The 14630-nt window shown below is 38.8% G+C and overlaps 1 protein-coding gene across 2 annotated transcripts in view; it reads left to right on the forward strand.

Moving 5' to 3' along the window:
- Position 1: 1 nt before the first annotated feature.
- Positions 2–14630, forward strand: part of LOC124159236 (ATP-dependent translocase ABCB1-like) — an 80360-nt gene continuing 65731 nt past the window's right edge. Inside the window, exons 1-2 of one of the 2 annotated variants that reach the window (XM_046534904.1) lie at positions 2–110; positions 12851–13062. In XM_046534904.1, coding sequence (XP_046390860.1) covers positions 24–110; positions 12851–13062 — 299 coding nt within the window. In that variant the 5' untranslated portion in view covers positions 2–23. Of the gene's footprint in view, positions 111–6927; positions 7115–12850; positions 13063–14630 lie in introns of those variants that run through there. The other variant, XM_046534905.1, reaches the window with a different exon arrangement.

Genomic DNA, 14630 nt, shown 5'->3' on the forward strand with positions numbered 1-14630 from the left:
GAGGCCCAGAATGCACGAGTAGCATGGCACCAACGTTAAAAAGTGTTGACTCCTGTGCAGGGAACGAAGAAACGCCGATTTCTTTGGGAAGTCTTCGTTCTGATGCTGGTGTGAGTATTTAAACTTAAGTAAGGCGATACTCCTGTCTGGAATAGCAGAACATGAATGTAAAAATTGTATGTCACGCTTTAATATAAGTTTTTCTTTTAAGAAAAGTATGGGCAGGAAGCAAGCGTAGGCTACAACAGGTTTTCCAGTGGGCTTAATATATCTAACAATGAGTTATCGCCATCAGTTTGAATGGCTATGCGTCTCTGTTTGAATGTGATCATATTTAGTCTTAAAGTGATTTATTTTTCCGCCCCTTCACCTTGCAATTCGTTTTTCAATTAGGCCTCTTCATCGGGCGACCTTCTCGGTACCATGTATTGCAAGGCTGCGCCGATTAGTTAATTGACGGATTACCGACTTCCATGCATTACACGACTGTAGTTTAACCCCTCTAGTAGACGGGGTTCTCGAAAGATTTTTTTAGCCCTTCTTGCACTTCCGCAACATGCATCGTTGCGTTGCTAGAGCATCTATATTGCTCCTAATGGTGTACGTATTGTCGGATCCAGCTGAGCTCTCACTAAAGTATGCACTCCTTTGAATAATCTTAGAGAATTGAGCTGGAGCAATGTTATAATAAGACATCCTCGCTGAATCCACTCAGAATTAATGAGGACCTACTGCTGCGGCCAGGACTTAATGGGGACCTCAGAATAATAATCCGATGATTAAACAGTTAATTAGATAATTTTCAGTCGTGAATGTTTAGCTGTGCATACTTCAGTGTTCGATCATGAAAATCTTAAATCGGCTCAATTAAATATAATGATCTTGAGAATAAAGATCTTGTATCGGTTGATATCGGAACTTGCTGATTTAGTCGATGCAACCTAATGCAACCCTCGACAATACCAAAAATACTGACTCTATTTTCAAAAAGATTCAGATCACGAATATCCGTGATCCATGAGTCCAGCGTAGTCGCTTTCTAGTAATTTCACCATTGAAAGCTGACGGTGAAAAATAATTTTGTGAGGATCCTTTTGTTGGAAAATTTTCCTTTACCTCATTTAGTTGGTTTATTTGTCACTACTGTTAATTTACCTTACTTTTGATATAGTGCATGGAATGTCATATCGATAATTACGATCATGAAAATTCTAAACGAATTGTAGCCCGCCTACTTTCTCTTATTCACCTTAACCCGCTTGAGCCGATTTCTTAGCAGCAATGCCAGTGACGATGTGATTGGATTTTTAAACTTTGGGTTTGTTAAATTTTTATTTGTTGAATTACTTTTCTTATTTCGGGGCACTACCGCGGGAAGATTCCTAATAAATCATGTAATTATTCAGGCCCGTCGCGAGGGCGGGGCAACCAGGGCATTTTGCCCTGGGCGCAGCAAGTTGGGGGCGCACCGTGTTCGCCGACGAAATTTTTTTTAAAAATATCCTTGTATGTTTTACTTTCATAATCGATAAAATATCTTTATTACGAAAAAATGTTTTCAATTGTATTTTCAACTCTCCCGATTGCAGATATATCAATGTTATGGTTCGGGGGGATGGGGGGGGGGGGGGGGGGGGGGAGGCGCACGATCACAGTTCGCCATGGGCGCCAGATCAGCTAGCGACGGGCCTGTAATTATTTATTTAAATTTTATACGTTGCGACAGAGAGGTTTAGGTCTATGCCTTGATCGAAAATCCTCGGTTACCTTTCCGAAAAACATCAGCGCAAGCGATATTGTTTTTATTTTGAATTATTAGCCCCTGTTAGGGGTTAATATTCCAGACAGGATTATGTTCTAGATGTTGGAAAATTTTCCTCCGAACCTCTCTTTGGAGTCATAGACTCCCTTAATTCAGACCTGAAAGATATTACATCTTACTCTTTATTGATATTCCAATGTCTAAGGTAACTTCTTGAGGGACTTTGATTCTGTATCAGATCCGAATTACCTGATTTCGCTCTAATCTCTCTACTTCGCCGCAGTGGATGTGGTACCTGTAGGCATTAGCGTAGCCAGGATTTTGAAATAAGGGGGTTTAACAGAGATTTCGAGGCCCTTCCGCGGTGTATGAAAAACACTCCAGGGCAAAGGGATATGGAGGGGTCCTCCCCCGAAAAGTTTTGGCTTTTTGATGTTGAAAACGTGATTTTTAGGACTGAAAAACAGTATATATATATACATTATCTTTTTATTTATTGAGGCCATGTTACTCGTTTTTAGCGCCTCTTTTAAGAGGGAGGTGAGGGAGGGAGGTGGTTTGTAACTCGGAAAACCCCGTGGCTACGCCACTGCCCCTAGGAGACAGGGAGGTAAGGAGTACCCCACTACTGTACCATTTGTCATTTTATTGTCTTTAGGCCGTTTTTACACGGGGCATGTCTTTGCGCAGGTCAGCACTGAAAACATTTTCGAAATTGCGGGAATGCGAGCTCGGGATTATATCACGGGCTATTTTGCCATCTCGCATCCATGCATTCTCGCTTGCGTTCTAGCAATTCACCGTTTTACACGATGCAAATGTTACTGCACCTTCGTACATACGTCAGATTGTGCATTGGCGTGCCCCTAGTAATACGGCCTTTGGGGAGTACCTAATTGCTTGGGGAAGTGGGGAGGGGGGGGGGGTTCGTTTCCTGGTTCCTCCGCCGATCCTCCTTCTCTACCTTGATTTTGTTTTTTTCCGACTTTGATTGTTCCCATCAGATCCAGAATTAATAAATGGAATGGAATTTTAGGCGTAAGCGTATAGAGGAGAATTGGGTAGTTTCCTTCATCAAAGAAAACGAAAGGAAATGATTGCGATTCGTTACCCACCATTAGTGTATTCATGATATACAAATTATTTGGTTGTAGAAATACCAGTTTAGACGAATGGCAATGGTCAATTTTGTCCTCATTTGAAAAAGGCCAGATTGGCGCCCATGCGATGCCACCCCACGTGACGTCTCAGGGACCTAGTTTCTATACGAGTAGATAGGAGTTATGCGTCGTCTGAGGTTACCAATGCATGCATGAGGCACAGAGCTCAGGGAAACATGTCTTAATAATCACCTATTAAAACTGGCTAAGGTCGCAAAGTTTTCCTCGTTTGATAATGTATTAATAATCCTTATTTAAGCCAAGCGCTACCAGCGAGCAGGGTACTCTGCTACCACCCTGCGTCGTATCAGCGCTCAAAGCCTCGCCCCAAGGTCACCTCACTTGCAGCAGCGGGAACCAGAACGACTTCACACAGAGTTTTCCCAGCATTCATACTTAGTCGTCGCATTTTTGTGCGCTTAAAAATTTTCACTTTTCATATAATCGCGTAAAATAGATATCGTCATTTAAATATCGAAAAGCGTGAAATACGTACTCCAGGAGTAATAATCTTTCGATTTAGGCAATAAAAAAATAATAGGAAACCACCCTATTGATGAAGCATATTTATTTAGGTAATTTTTTCTAACAAAATAGAGAGCCTCAAATATGAAAACATTTCGCAAAAATCGCCGCTACTAAATTTTTGCAGTACCGTCGTTTTCCAGGTTTTACTAATAGGTTTTCCGTTTGACATGACATTACAGAGTCAAAAAAATGAAATAAATTCATTAATATTGTGTTTTAAGTTGAATTATTGTTATAAGATAATAATTATTTAAAAATATTTCTGTATTCATTTAAATGTATAAAGACTTCCATGTTCAAACCTGAGTTACAGGTTCTGCCTTTGAAATGTAATTCAAACTATCATTCTCAACTGTCACTTCGTGCCAGCTTGGCTAACGCGTGTTGCGTGCCCTTTTTAAAGAAATCATAAACTATAATCGATATAAATATTCCCCATTGTGTTTACGTGCCCTTAATTTTGGCTGTTGTTCTCACATTTTAGCAGATTTTGGTGCATTTTAGGTATGGAGTTTTGGAGATATTACTTCTTTTGCTAATTTAAGTATCTAATTTTTTAATACCTAAAAGTGTTATTTAATAGAAAAGTAACTATATATGAGGCAATCAAAAATAAATTGCCATTAGCATATGAGAGCATTTCATATCGAGCTACTTTTTGTTCTTATAGAACTATACTGACATATATGACTTGTGAGATATGTATATAAATAATGTCACTTTTGACACAATTTTGTTATTTTTAAACAAATTTGGAATTTATATTACGCGATGCGTTAAACTTAGAATTTTTTTCCTACTAATTATTAAAAGAAATAAGAAGCCACCCTATAATATAGAAATTTTAACATTCTAGTCTCGTTATTGTCCTAATTAGAGCCATTGGAAATTTACCGTTTTCCCCTTACTCGCCAGAATGGCCGTTTTCAATGTTTTTTAAATGGCTGCAACTTCATTAAAAATTAGCTTAGACCATGCGTCTTCAATCTTTTTTAATCCAAGGGCCAAGAATAGATTTCACATCGCTCGTAGGGCCGCAATGCTCCACACCACTTTACCACCACATCAATAAAATAAAATAAAAATAATTTCAAAGTGCAATGTCTTTATTGGTTAAACAATTCAATTAATCAAAGCGATTTTTGACATTGTTTATTTGTGACAAGTGTGTCGATGTAAATTTTATATTATGTAGCGTGATACAATATTTTCTGTAGCCTCTAGGAACTGCAAGAAATAAGCCGGCGGGCCGCATACGGCCAGGGGACTGAGGGTTGAAGACCCTTGACTTAGGCGATTAAAAGTGGCCGATTTCTAAATCATTCATATGGGTTTACAGCATATTTAAAAAAAATCTATGATGGTGACCCCGCACTTTTCATTGGGGCCTGCATGAATTGGAATATAATGGACCGATATTAGTTGTAAAACTTCTATCCCCTTAATTAATTCAGTCGACTCATGTAAGTTAAAAGTCATTCAGACGGACGACTGTCACACAAGCTCAGCCCTCAAGCTCTCACGTGCTTTTGGAAGGGTATTTCGTACGTTTTAAAACTTTATTTTCCCCGCCCCAATTTTTTCTATTGAACCTTTCAAGAGTATGACAACCGCATGATTAGGCGCAAATCTAGATGTTGTTGGCTGGGTCGCCAATACTCGCCTTTTTTGGACCTACTCCGAGAAAAAGTCATGGAAGTACGTATACTTTTGGCGGAGCTGTTTTGCGTGTTTGCCATCGAAATTATCGTAGATTTTGCTTTCTCCGAGCTGCTGGATAAACTGTTTCCTATCCCCTATTAAACATGCGCCGAACCGTCTCCTTTGCTTTCAGGATATGTTTCGGGAAAACCGGACCTCCGCGACCCTCTCATTTGCATCATCCTCTACCCATGATGGCCAGCCACCGGATAGCCATTATTAAATATTTAGTTAATTTCAGAACGGTATTCCAATGACACAGCACTATATATATTCTTATTTTTTATTTCTATACTCGGAAACACTTAAAAGAAATCTTGCTGCGTTCATTCTATGCGATTGCTTTCCTGCACGTTGTCATTTTTCTCCCCTGATAATATCCAGATATGTGTTTCAGTTTGCTGTTGTCCTCCGGTGCCCTTTAAATATAATTAAAATAACCAAATCATTGGCTAAATTTGGGATATCAATGCGACTCTGAGAGTGATGAAAATTGTAGAATTTCTTCTGTTACAAGACCCATTTTATCAGGCTGGTTGTTTCCATATCCATTAAAGATTTGAATTGAAATAAATACTTGCAACTTTCCACGATTATAAAATGTATTACTTCCTAGGTATGAATGGTACTACATCATCTTCAAGATTGAAAAAAATGGAAAAATAATAAAACAGTTAGAAAAGGAACTCTCATGACGTCATCAACTGATGATAAGTGGGCAGCATCTTTAAAGTTTTCTCGTATCTAACTTACGATAGATGAGTGATGAAGTTTTTTTTTCATCGTAGCTTATCTGTCCTTTCCACCTAATTAATTTTTTTTATCAATAGGGTAGTTACCTTCACCAAAGAAAACGAAAGGCATTGATTGCGATTGGTTACCCACCATTAGTGTATTCATAATATACAAATTATTTGGTTTTAGAAATACCAGTTTAGACGAATGGCAATGGTCAATTTTAACCGCATTTGAAAAAAGGCCAGATTGGCGCCCATGCGATGCCACTCCACGTGACGTCACAGGGACCTATTTTCTATACGAGTAGGTAGGAGTTTTACATCGTCTGAGATTACCAATGCATGCATGAGGCACAGAGCTCAGGGAAACATCTCTTAATAATCACCTATTAAAACTGCCTATGGTCGGAAAGTTTCCTGCCTATGATGAGGTAGTAATAATCCATAATTAAGCCAAGCGATACCTGCTAGCAGCCTGCATCGCAGTGGCGCACATATTCTCGCCCCAAGGTCACCTCACCGCGGCAGTGGGAATCAGAATGACGTCACACAGGCTTTTCCCAGAATTCATACTTAGCCGTCGCGTTTTCGCGCGCTTTAAAATTTTCACTTTTAATTTAATCGCGAAAAATGGATAACGTCGTTTAAAAATCTAAAAGCGTGAAATGTGTACTCTAGAAGTAATAATCTTTCAATCTAGGCAATAAAAATGTATTAGGAAATTGGGGCTTCGGGAACTATTGGGGAACTATTTTCATGTAGGTATCACGTTTCTTTGGTTTTTTCTTATGAAGTAACCGTGACGGGGTCAATTTTCGAATTTGATCAATTTGATATTTCCCCAAAAATCGATACTTTTTATCATCCACGGATAGTACGCTGGTGTCCGTATCTTCGTCCTTCGAGAGGATCTAATCTTTAGCTCACGCCCTTGTGGGCGTAAACCCGGCAGTGATTAGATTTTGCCGTCTATTTTTCTTCGCAACGATCGGAATCGGTCGAATGGTTCCCCGCCGTTCCATTTTCTAGGTCCCCTCTTGCTTAGGTTAGGGAATGGGCAGTATTGAAGACCTTACGCGTGGAATACTTCGGAAGGTGAGCACGCGTGACGGCTTGCAGTCAGCCTCTACGTTCGGTGCACACGTGAAGAATCCCCCCTGAGCACTGCATCGCCCCTACAAGCCCTCACCCCTGAGGACGCAATGGACTCGAAAGCAGCCAAAAGAGTAAGCTATTTCCTCATAGTTACTCGTCGAAACGTGTCGCAAGCTGCACTCTGCGGATGCTAGCAATGGGCGTAACTCAGGATTCTTTCGGCGAGAGGTTGTGGTGTATTTGGGTGGTTTTTATTTGAATGGTTCAGTAACGAATGCTTTTTAAATATTTAGGGGAAAGAGGTTATTAGCTTTGACACTTCTGATAGGAGTGGAGAGGGTTTGTTTCATGAATGGCTGTCAGCTGTCGCAGAAACTTAGGTGTTTCCAGTACCTGCTTATTAAACCTTAATTATAGTTTTTTTCACGTGCATGTCCCGCGAGCAGCCTCATTGGTTCTTGGGACGTGTTCAAAAATCAGTCATGTGAATTAAAAACGGAAGTGAAAAGTTAGAGTATCTTTGAATTTTCTACTGCAAACCAGTTGTTTTAAAGCGTATGATCCCATAGAAAATAAATAATTACTTATATTTTCTTGGACACTTAATTTATTTCTTTTCTACTGGTCTTGTAAGTCTTGTTGGTTGAAACTTATATCCTCTGTACAAGGTGATCTTTTTTTGAATGGGTAGTTTGGTATGTCCAGGGGCGGATCCAGGATTTTTTTCTGGGAGGGGGGGGGAGGCACAAGGGCCTGACAGGCAAACGATCTTCTCATACTTGAGATTAAAAACAAGATACAACAATTACTGTACGAAATATTCTCTTTAATACACAAAACAAAACTTAATGATAACCGTATAAAAATTTTGTCTGGGGGGAGGAAGGGGCACGTACTAAATCCGCTTATGGATATGTCCATGCTAATTATTTTAACATTATGTTTAGAATCCCTGCCAGGCACGGAACTAGTGCGGGGCAGAGAGGGCACGTGCTCTGGGCGAAAGATTTCCGGGGGCGGCAAATTTTGAAGTTTATTTACATAAGTTATTTTTCCAATTTAATTATCTAACATTAATTATTAATTTATAAATTGCTAGACATTAATATTATTAAAATTTCTTAGAAGCAAACATACGACGTGCTATTTAACTACCGTATCTAAAAAAAAATAGCTTACGGATGTATAATATTTTATTGGCGGGAGAGGGTGAGTGTGTGAGGATCAGGGGAGGGGAGGCAGTAAACTGATCTTTGCCCCCCTGGCAAAACTCTAGGTTCCGGCCCTGATCCCTGGTTCTCGATTCTCTAACCCTGGGGCATCTTTATGTTGTTGGTTCGTAGGGATACAAAAGAATGTATCCGATCTTGCCAGTGGCGCCGACTCCATGGGGCCTGAGGGTGCCCGAGCCCCCTCAAAAATTCGATGTGGGGGGAGGGAAGATGTGTCAGGCTAGTAGATTTTCCCCGCAGGGTCAAGTTATCGAGAGTCGAGTTTTCAGGGTTCTTTCTAATGTTGATAATATGAATCTTCTAAAATGCTAAAAGAAAAAGCTTTAAAACTCACTATTTATAAAAGTTCCCGCGGCAAGACCCCCAGTGTGTGCCCCCTAAAATTTTGTATAAGTCGGCTTTCCCGGTTCTTACACGTGGTGATGTTTAAAAAAGTATTTCATTAATTTTTATAACATATCTTTATTTATCATAACTGATCATAAACTGGACTTCCAAATTTAAGATAGTGTAAAATAACCTCGTTTTTATGCTATGGGTAAAGTTTGTTCCTCTAACTTGTTAACTGGAAACTCCGTGCAAAAACTTCCTTCGATTTCTCCAGTTATCAGCTGGTTTCTTAATTATCTTCAATTAAATTTTGCTAGCCGTTGATGTAAGCGCGAATTAATCATTCAAGCAGGACTCAGCTGTTTAGAGTCATAGTGGTAATCATCTGGATGGACATTCCTTCCCGATGAAGACAAGAGAAGAAATAGGGATATATGGTGGTATTTCTTGGATAATTGTTGCTTGTAATGAAGATACATTTTATGGTAGCTCGAAGAACGGATTCTATACATGCGCTCTTGTCGAAAAAGGGGCTCCGTCTGGTTTCATGCACACCATAGAGTTTTTTGCTGACCATAATGTATGAGGCATTTTTGTATTAAATTTCTTCGCCTGAGGTGCTGAACTAAAAAATATAACACACGTCGTATTCGGAGAGGGCTTCACTTTCAGTTTTGACGTAGTCAGTGATTCATTCGTAACGGTGATTGAACTCTCTGACGAAAGGTTTTGTTGAACGCCGATAAAAAACATTAGGAATTCTTCAGTGAGCGCAAATTAGATTAGATTTTTCTAATTAATTATTTTCCCGTAAAAAATTCCAAAAATTGTATTTTCGAGTAATCAAAATTAAGACGGGATTATTAATTATGTGAGTATATCGGGTCTAAAAGATATGTGTAATATACCATGACAGAATGTCGATGTGTTTTTTAATTGCTTGGCATATTTTATTACGATCGAAAATCACAAGATTTAATCGTTTAAAATTTTATTGGGAAATAGAGAAAAAGAATCGTAGAATCAAGTCTTAAAGGATATCACTTTAGTACTTACAATTAGTGGGAGGAATATGTAGTCTGAGTATATGCAGTCTATTTTTATGAATTATTTTACAATATATGAAAAGTTAAATATTATTAAAATAGGAGAGTATTTGTATCAATTACTTCAATAGCTATCTAACTAACTATCTAAATATCTATAGCTATCTAACTAACTAACATCTATCTAACTATCTATCTTATATATATTAAAGAGGAAAAGAGGATGTCTGTTTGTCTGTCCGTTATGCATTTCTCTACGGCTGCACGAATTACAACCAAAGTTAGTACGTTGGTGGATCTCATACTCCCAAAGCCTGTAGTACTACTTCCGGTTGTGTTCGACGCGTCTTTTGTCGTTTTCTCATTACCGTTTGTTACGTCACTTCATACCGCTGCCTGTCAACACCTGTGGTTGGACATCCTGAGGGGTGGGCACACATATTGACACGTTCAAAGGGATAACATAGATCAAAGGATTCTACACTTAAGTATTAATCCTCTTTTTGCTGGCGTACCTATGCGTTCACGTGACGTTTTTGGTCTACGCACGTACGGACACGTAGAACGATCTATGTTTTGAAGCGGCGTATAAGCTGATACCGTGCGCGGTATTCGGAAATCATTTTTTACTTCGTTTGCTGTTACGTATATATATAATCATAATATCTGCTTTGTTCTTTTTCCTAAAAATCCTTCCATGTGACTATGAACTCCAAGTTACAAATTCCCCACTTCAATGGGTATTATCCTTCCCGAGCAACGCCGGGTGGCCTGCTAGTATCCAATCACTACGGAAACAGGAAATGGAAGCATTGAGATGGGTGACCATAGAGAATTCCTTCAGCGAGTCTTATCAGGAACTTGATAAGAATTTCCGCAAATCTGTTGTGCAGGGATGAGGCAACACGCTGTTGCGTGAGCGTAACGTCGTAGACGATACCGTTTGACCAGGGTCAGTGGGAGTTTTGGTATTTGATGTCGGACTCATCCCTTTTTCTTCCTGCCTTTTATCTCTATTATCCATGGTCAGTGCTTGGTCCGACGAAATCAGCATGCCTTAGGGGCCGCTCGCTGATATGAAGAGGAACACTTAGACGACGGTGCACCGTTGTCAAGTCTTCGGGTGTTTAGTTTGAGATTGAATTTTAAATTTCCTTCCTTTTCTTCTTCCATGAAAAATCATCGAATTTCTCGAATGCTGGCTTTAGTCGCTTGCTAGCGATTGAAGCTATTTATTTCAGATTCAATTAAATCGAGGCGAATGCTCCCTTATTTTTACAAGTTTCTGGAATTTTAATTTACAAGGTTTGAGGAGGGTAAACGGTAAAAAAAATTAATTGAAGTTAGATCTGTTCGGCAAAAATATACTCTGCTTTCTGGCATTAAATAGAAATAATAAAAATACAGTAATACAATACTGGACTTTATTATTTCATCAATAAAACAGCTATTAGAGTACATACTCATTTCATTCACATAAAATGTGGTTAGAGTGATGTTCTCGGTAAGAAAAAGAGCAAAATACACATGTATCGAAAATGTTTGCTATCGTTAATTCTTTTTAGATTGATGTAGTCCGGAGTTGTATTCTTTGGTAATATAGGTATCATTTTTTGGAGATGACTTAATAATCATTCAGCTTTCTTATTTTATTTGAAGAAAAATTCTTTTTAAGAATATAGGTACGTAATTTCACGAAAAGCGAACGAGCGTACAAGTACAACCAATGTATAAAATACCTCCGTTTTTGAAACATTTACATCCTGAGTTTTTTTTTCTCTCTTATTGATAATTCTGGCGATGTATTTATAGGGGTCGTTCACTCAGACTCGAAATCGCAATTCATACTGTTGACGTTCATTCCACTTTTTATTGTAAACCTGATGTTTTATTATGTCAGCCAATATTCCTTTATCTCTGGCTATTTCCTCATTTTTATGGGTAAGATCAACTTGACCTTATTGATGACCTCTGGCCTTGTTAGCTACTCACGAACGCGCAACATAGGACCACCAGCTGTGTGTAGAAACTCCGTGGCAGCTGCTCAAATCATGAACTGGTACTATTTATTTCCTTTCATACAGCTGCTCTCTTGTACTGATTACATTGTTTACTAAGCCTGTCGAATCGTAGGTATTCCTCGATGTTCATCGTGATCTTGAGCACCTAGGTTTCAATTGAGATGTTCTTCTGACGGTTCCTTAACACTTCCGATGCCCCTTGCATTTGTGTAGCCCTTGAGGCCGGCCATTTTTTTTAAATTTTCACGCAGAAGCTACAAGTTTACAATTAAATTCACACAACTCAAGAACTAATACATGTTTGATACATGAACATGTACACGTTTTTATAATGAACATATATTTTTAATGTATATATTTTTATTTATTTTTGCAAGAACAATAACTTGGTGCAACAGTTCAAAATAATTCCGCAGGGGGGAGTGAGGAATCATGATACAAAAACACGTAAAAATACGTGACTGGAACACTACCGATGGATGAGGAAACACGTACTTTTACGTGAAAGGACCACAATGTGTTAAGATCTGAATATTTGTACTGGATAAATCGGGTGTCTTTAGGGCCACCTTGAAGGGAGGAATTGGCGTCCATAACCGTGGGGCTCATTGTCAGACCCTCTGTGGCTCTTTGCACCATGAATGTTTGAGCGTTGGTTGTGACGGAATACCTGCATTACTCTACTTAGCCTTGAGGCCCGGATCGGTCGTAGGTGGACCTGGGGTGGATTGGTGAGAATCGTATTGCCGTATTGCAATGAAAAATTTAGTATTTTTATTAAGCTATGGGGAGAGCTAATATTAGTTGTCCATTCTCAATCTCCTTTGATAAGAATATGAATCAAGTACCGTTACATTATATTCAAAATAACAGCTTTTATGATTCAGCCAATCTATGCTGTGGAAGGTTATTTCTCTACATCGATTTTTATTAGTTTGCTTATATCAGAGCATTGAAAATTTCTCCATCAGTGGCTCTTAGAAAACACCTATTATTAGTAAGTTGAAGATTGAATGTTGAACACAGTACTGATTGGCGTTCTAAAATCATCAACCTGAATTTTATGTCACGAATTCTTCGTTTACTAATGTCGCTTTTCTTTCTTTTTTCACCTCCTTATTTCCTCTCTAAGTTGTTTGAGTAAGTGCTTAACCCCTTCGTGTTCAGAGGCCTTGTTTTTAATTACCATTAAGTGTAAGCTTCAGTTTCACTTACGACATTTTCATTTCCTTCGGCAGGAAGAGACAGCGGCATGCCTGTCTCAAGAGATGACGTCCATCTCCTTGGGGGGCGGAGACGCCTCACAGGCCGATGGCGACGCCGAAAAAGACGCAGACGCCACCAGCGCGTTGCTGGATTCGAAGAGGGCGATCCAGGTGACGGCGAAGGGACGTCCGTCGGACAATGAGAAGAAAAAATCTCCGACAAAATCCTCGCCTCCAATCTCTCCGTGAGTTGACCAAACAATGTGGATTAGAATAACCGTGGTTACTGGCGTCGATCCTGTGGGAGATCTGGGGGACACGTCCCCCCAATATTTGATATCGAGGATATTTGCCCTAGTGAATTCAATGAGTTTATTATGAATTATCGCCATTAGCCTTTTTTCCTGATAGGATATAAAATGGAGTGCAAAATGCTATGGAGTCACAATTTCCATGATTTTTTTTGTTAATTTCCGGGTTAAGGCCCCCAGACCTCTCTTCCACTGGGAGGTATTCCATACCTTCCAGATCCCCAAAAAGTTCAATTTCAAGTTTCAAATACATCAATCGAAGCCAATGACCATGGTAATAAAAAGCTTCGTACACTTCGACACTTTTACACATGAATATCATGATCTCAATCGATTTCCGATCGAAGTTTTCACCCACTGAACTGAGTTCAGTGACAACACGCCTTTTTCAAGAGATCTCAGTAATCTCTGTTGAAATCGTGTAATTAGTAAAAATAAAACAAAAAAGATAAAAACTTCGGTTTTTCCAAAAGCAGGATAAAATAAACTAAAAACGAAAAATGAACTTTTCATCACTCGGAGAATGAACCGTGGGTCCTGATTGGGTTTGTTATTAATGAACGTTGAAGAGCCTGTTAGGTGAGTAAGGATTGGCACGCAATTTTAATATCTTAACCTAACCAGAACCCTCGCTTGAAATTTTAGCGAAAATCAGATTCATGTCCGTTGTTCTTGAGACCTCCGTAATGATGATTGTAATAATTTTATTTGGCATTCATAATTATTTGAGAAATTGTGTTTCCATTACTTCCTAATTTCATAACACAGCTGTAATTATTTTCTCAGCTTAATGAGCATGGATTTACTTGCTATTACCGCTATTCTTTTATTTATTGCATCACCGCTTTGTATGCTTCTTTGGATACATAATCCTTTTTAGTGAAATCTTTGAGTATATGCTAACACAGCATGTATGTACTGCAACGAATAGGTATTCTTATCTAATGGAAATGTTCGCTGATCGTCTTGAAGTTGTTTCCACACTGCTTTATCCTGAGTATTACTGATATCCTCTTGATGAAAATAAGTTGAAATGCAAACGTCATCAAATGATGCAATACGTTTGGAAATTATTTACCTCCGCAAATTCTACTTCTTGTTAGAGCGTTTCTCTGTTCGCATAAAATGTAAAATTAATGTGTACAAACTTTTTCGAATGGTTGTTGACTGAGTTCATAAATCGATTATTCGGTTACTAAAGACAAAATCCAATGAAAATGGTGAGAAATCATAGGTATATATTATATGCACCAAGGATCAAGTTCGCCAAGAAAAAAAATATTTGGCTTAGCCGTGATCCGACCCCGGATCTCCCGTAAGGTTTAATTTTCTTTAAATTGAAAAATTTGGCAGAGTTATATTTCTCTTAAACGTCATACATTTCTTCGGGAGATCCGGGTTCGAATCGCGGCCAAGACAAATATTTTTTCATGGCGAAGTTCATGTACTTGCCGTATATTATTTCAGATGATCAGTTAGGCATGTTGGGGTTATTGATTATG

Source organism: Ischnura elegans, chromosome 5 (genome assembly GCF_921293095.1).
Source record: "Ischnura elegans chromosome 5, ioIscEleg1.1, whole genome shotgun sequence".
NCBI lineage: Eukaryota > Metazoa > Arthropoda > Insecta > Odonata > Coenagrionidae > Ischnura > Ischnura elegans.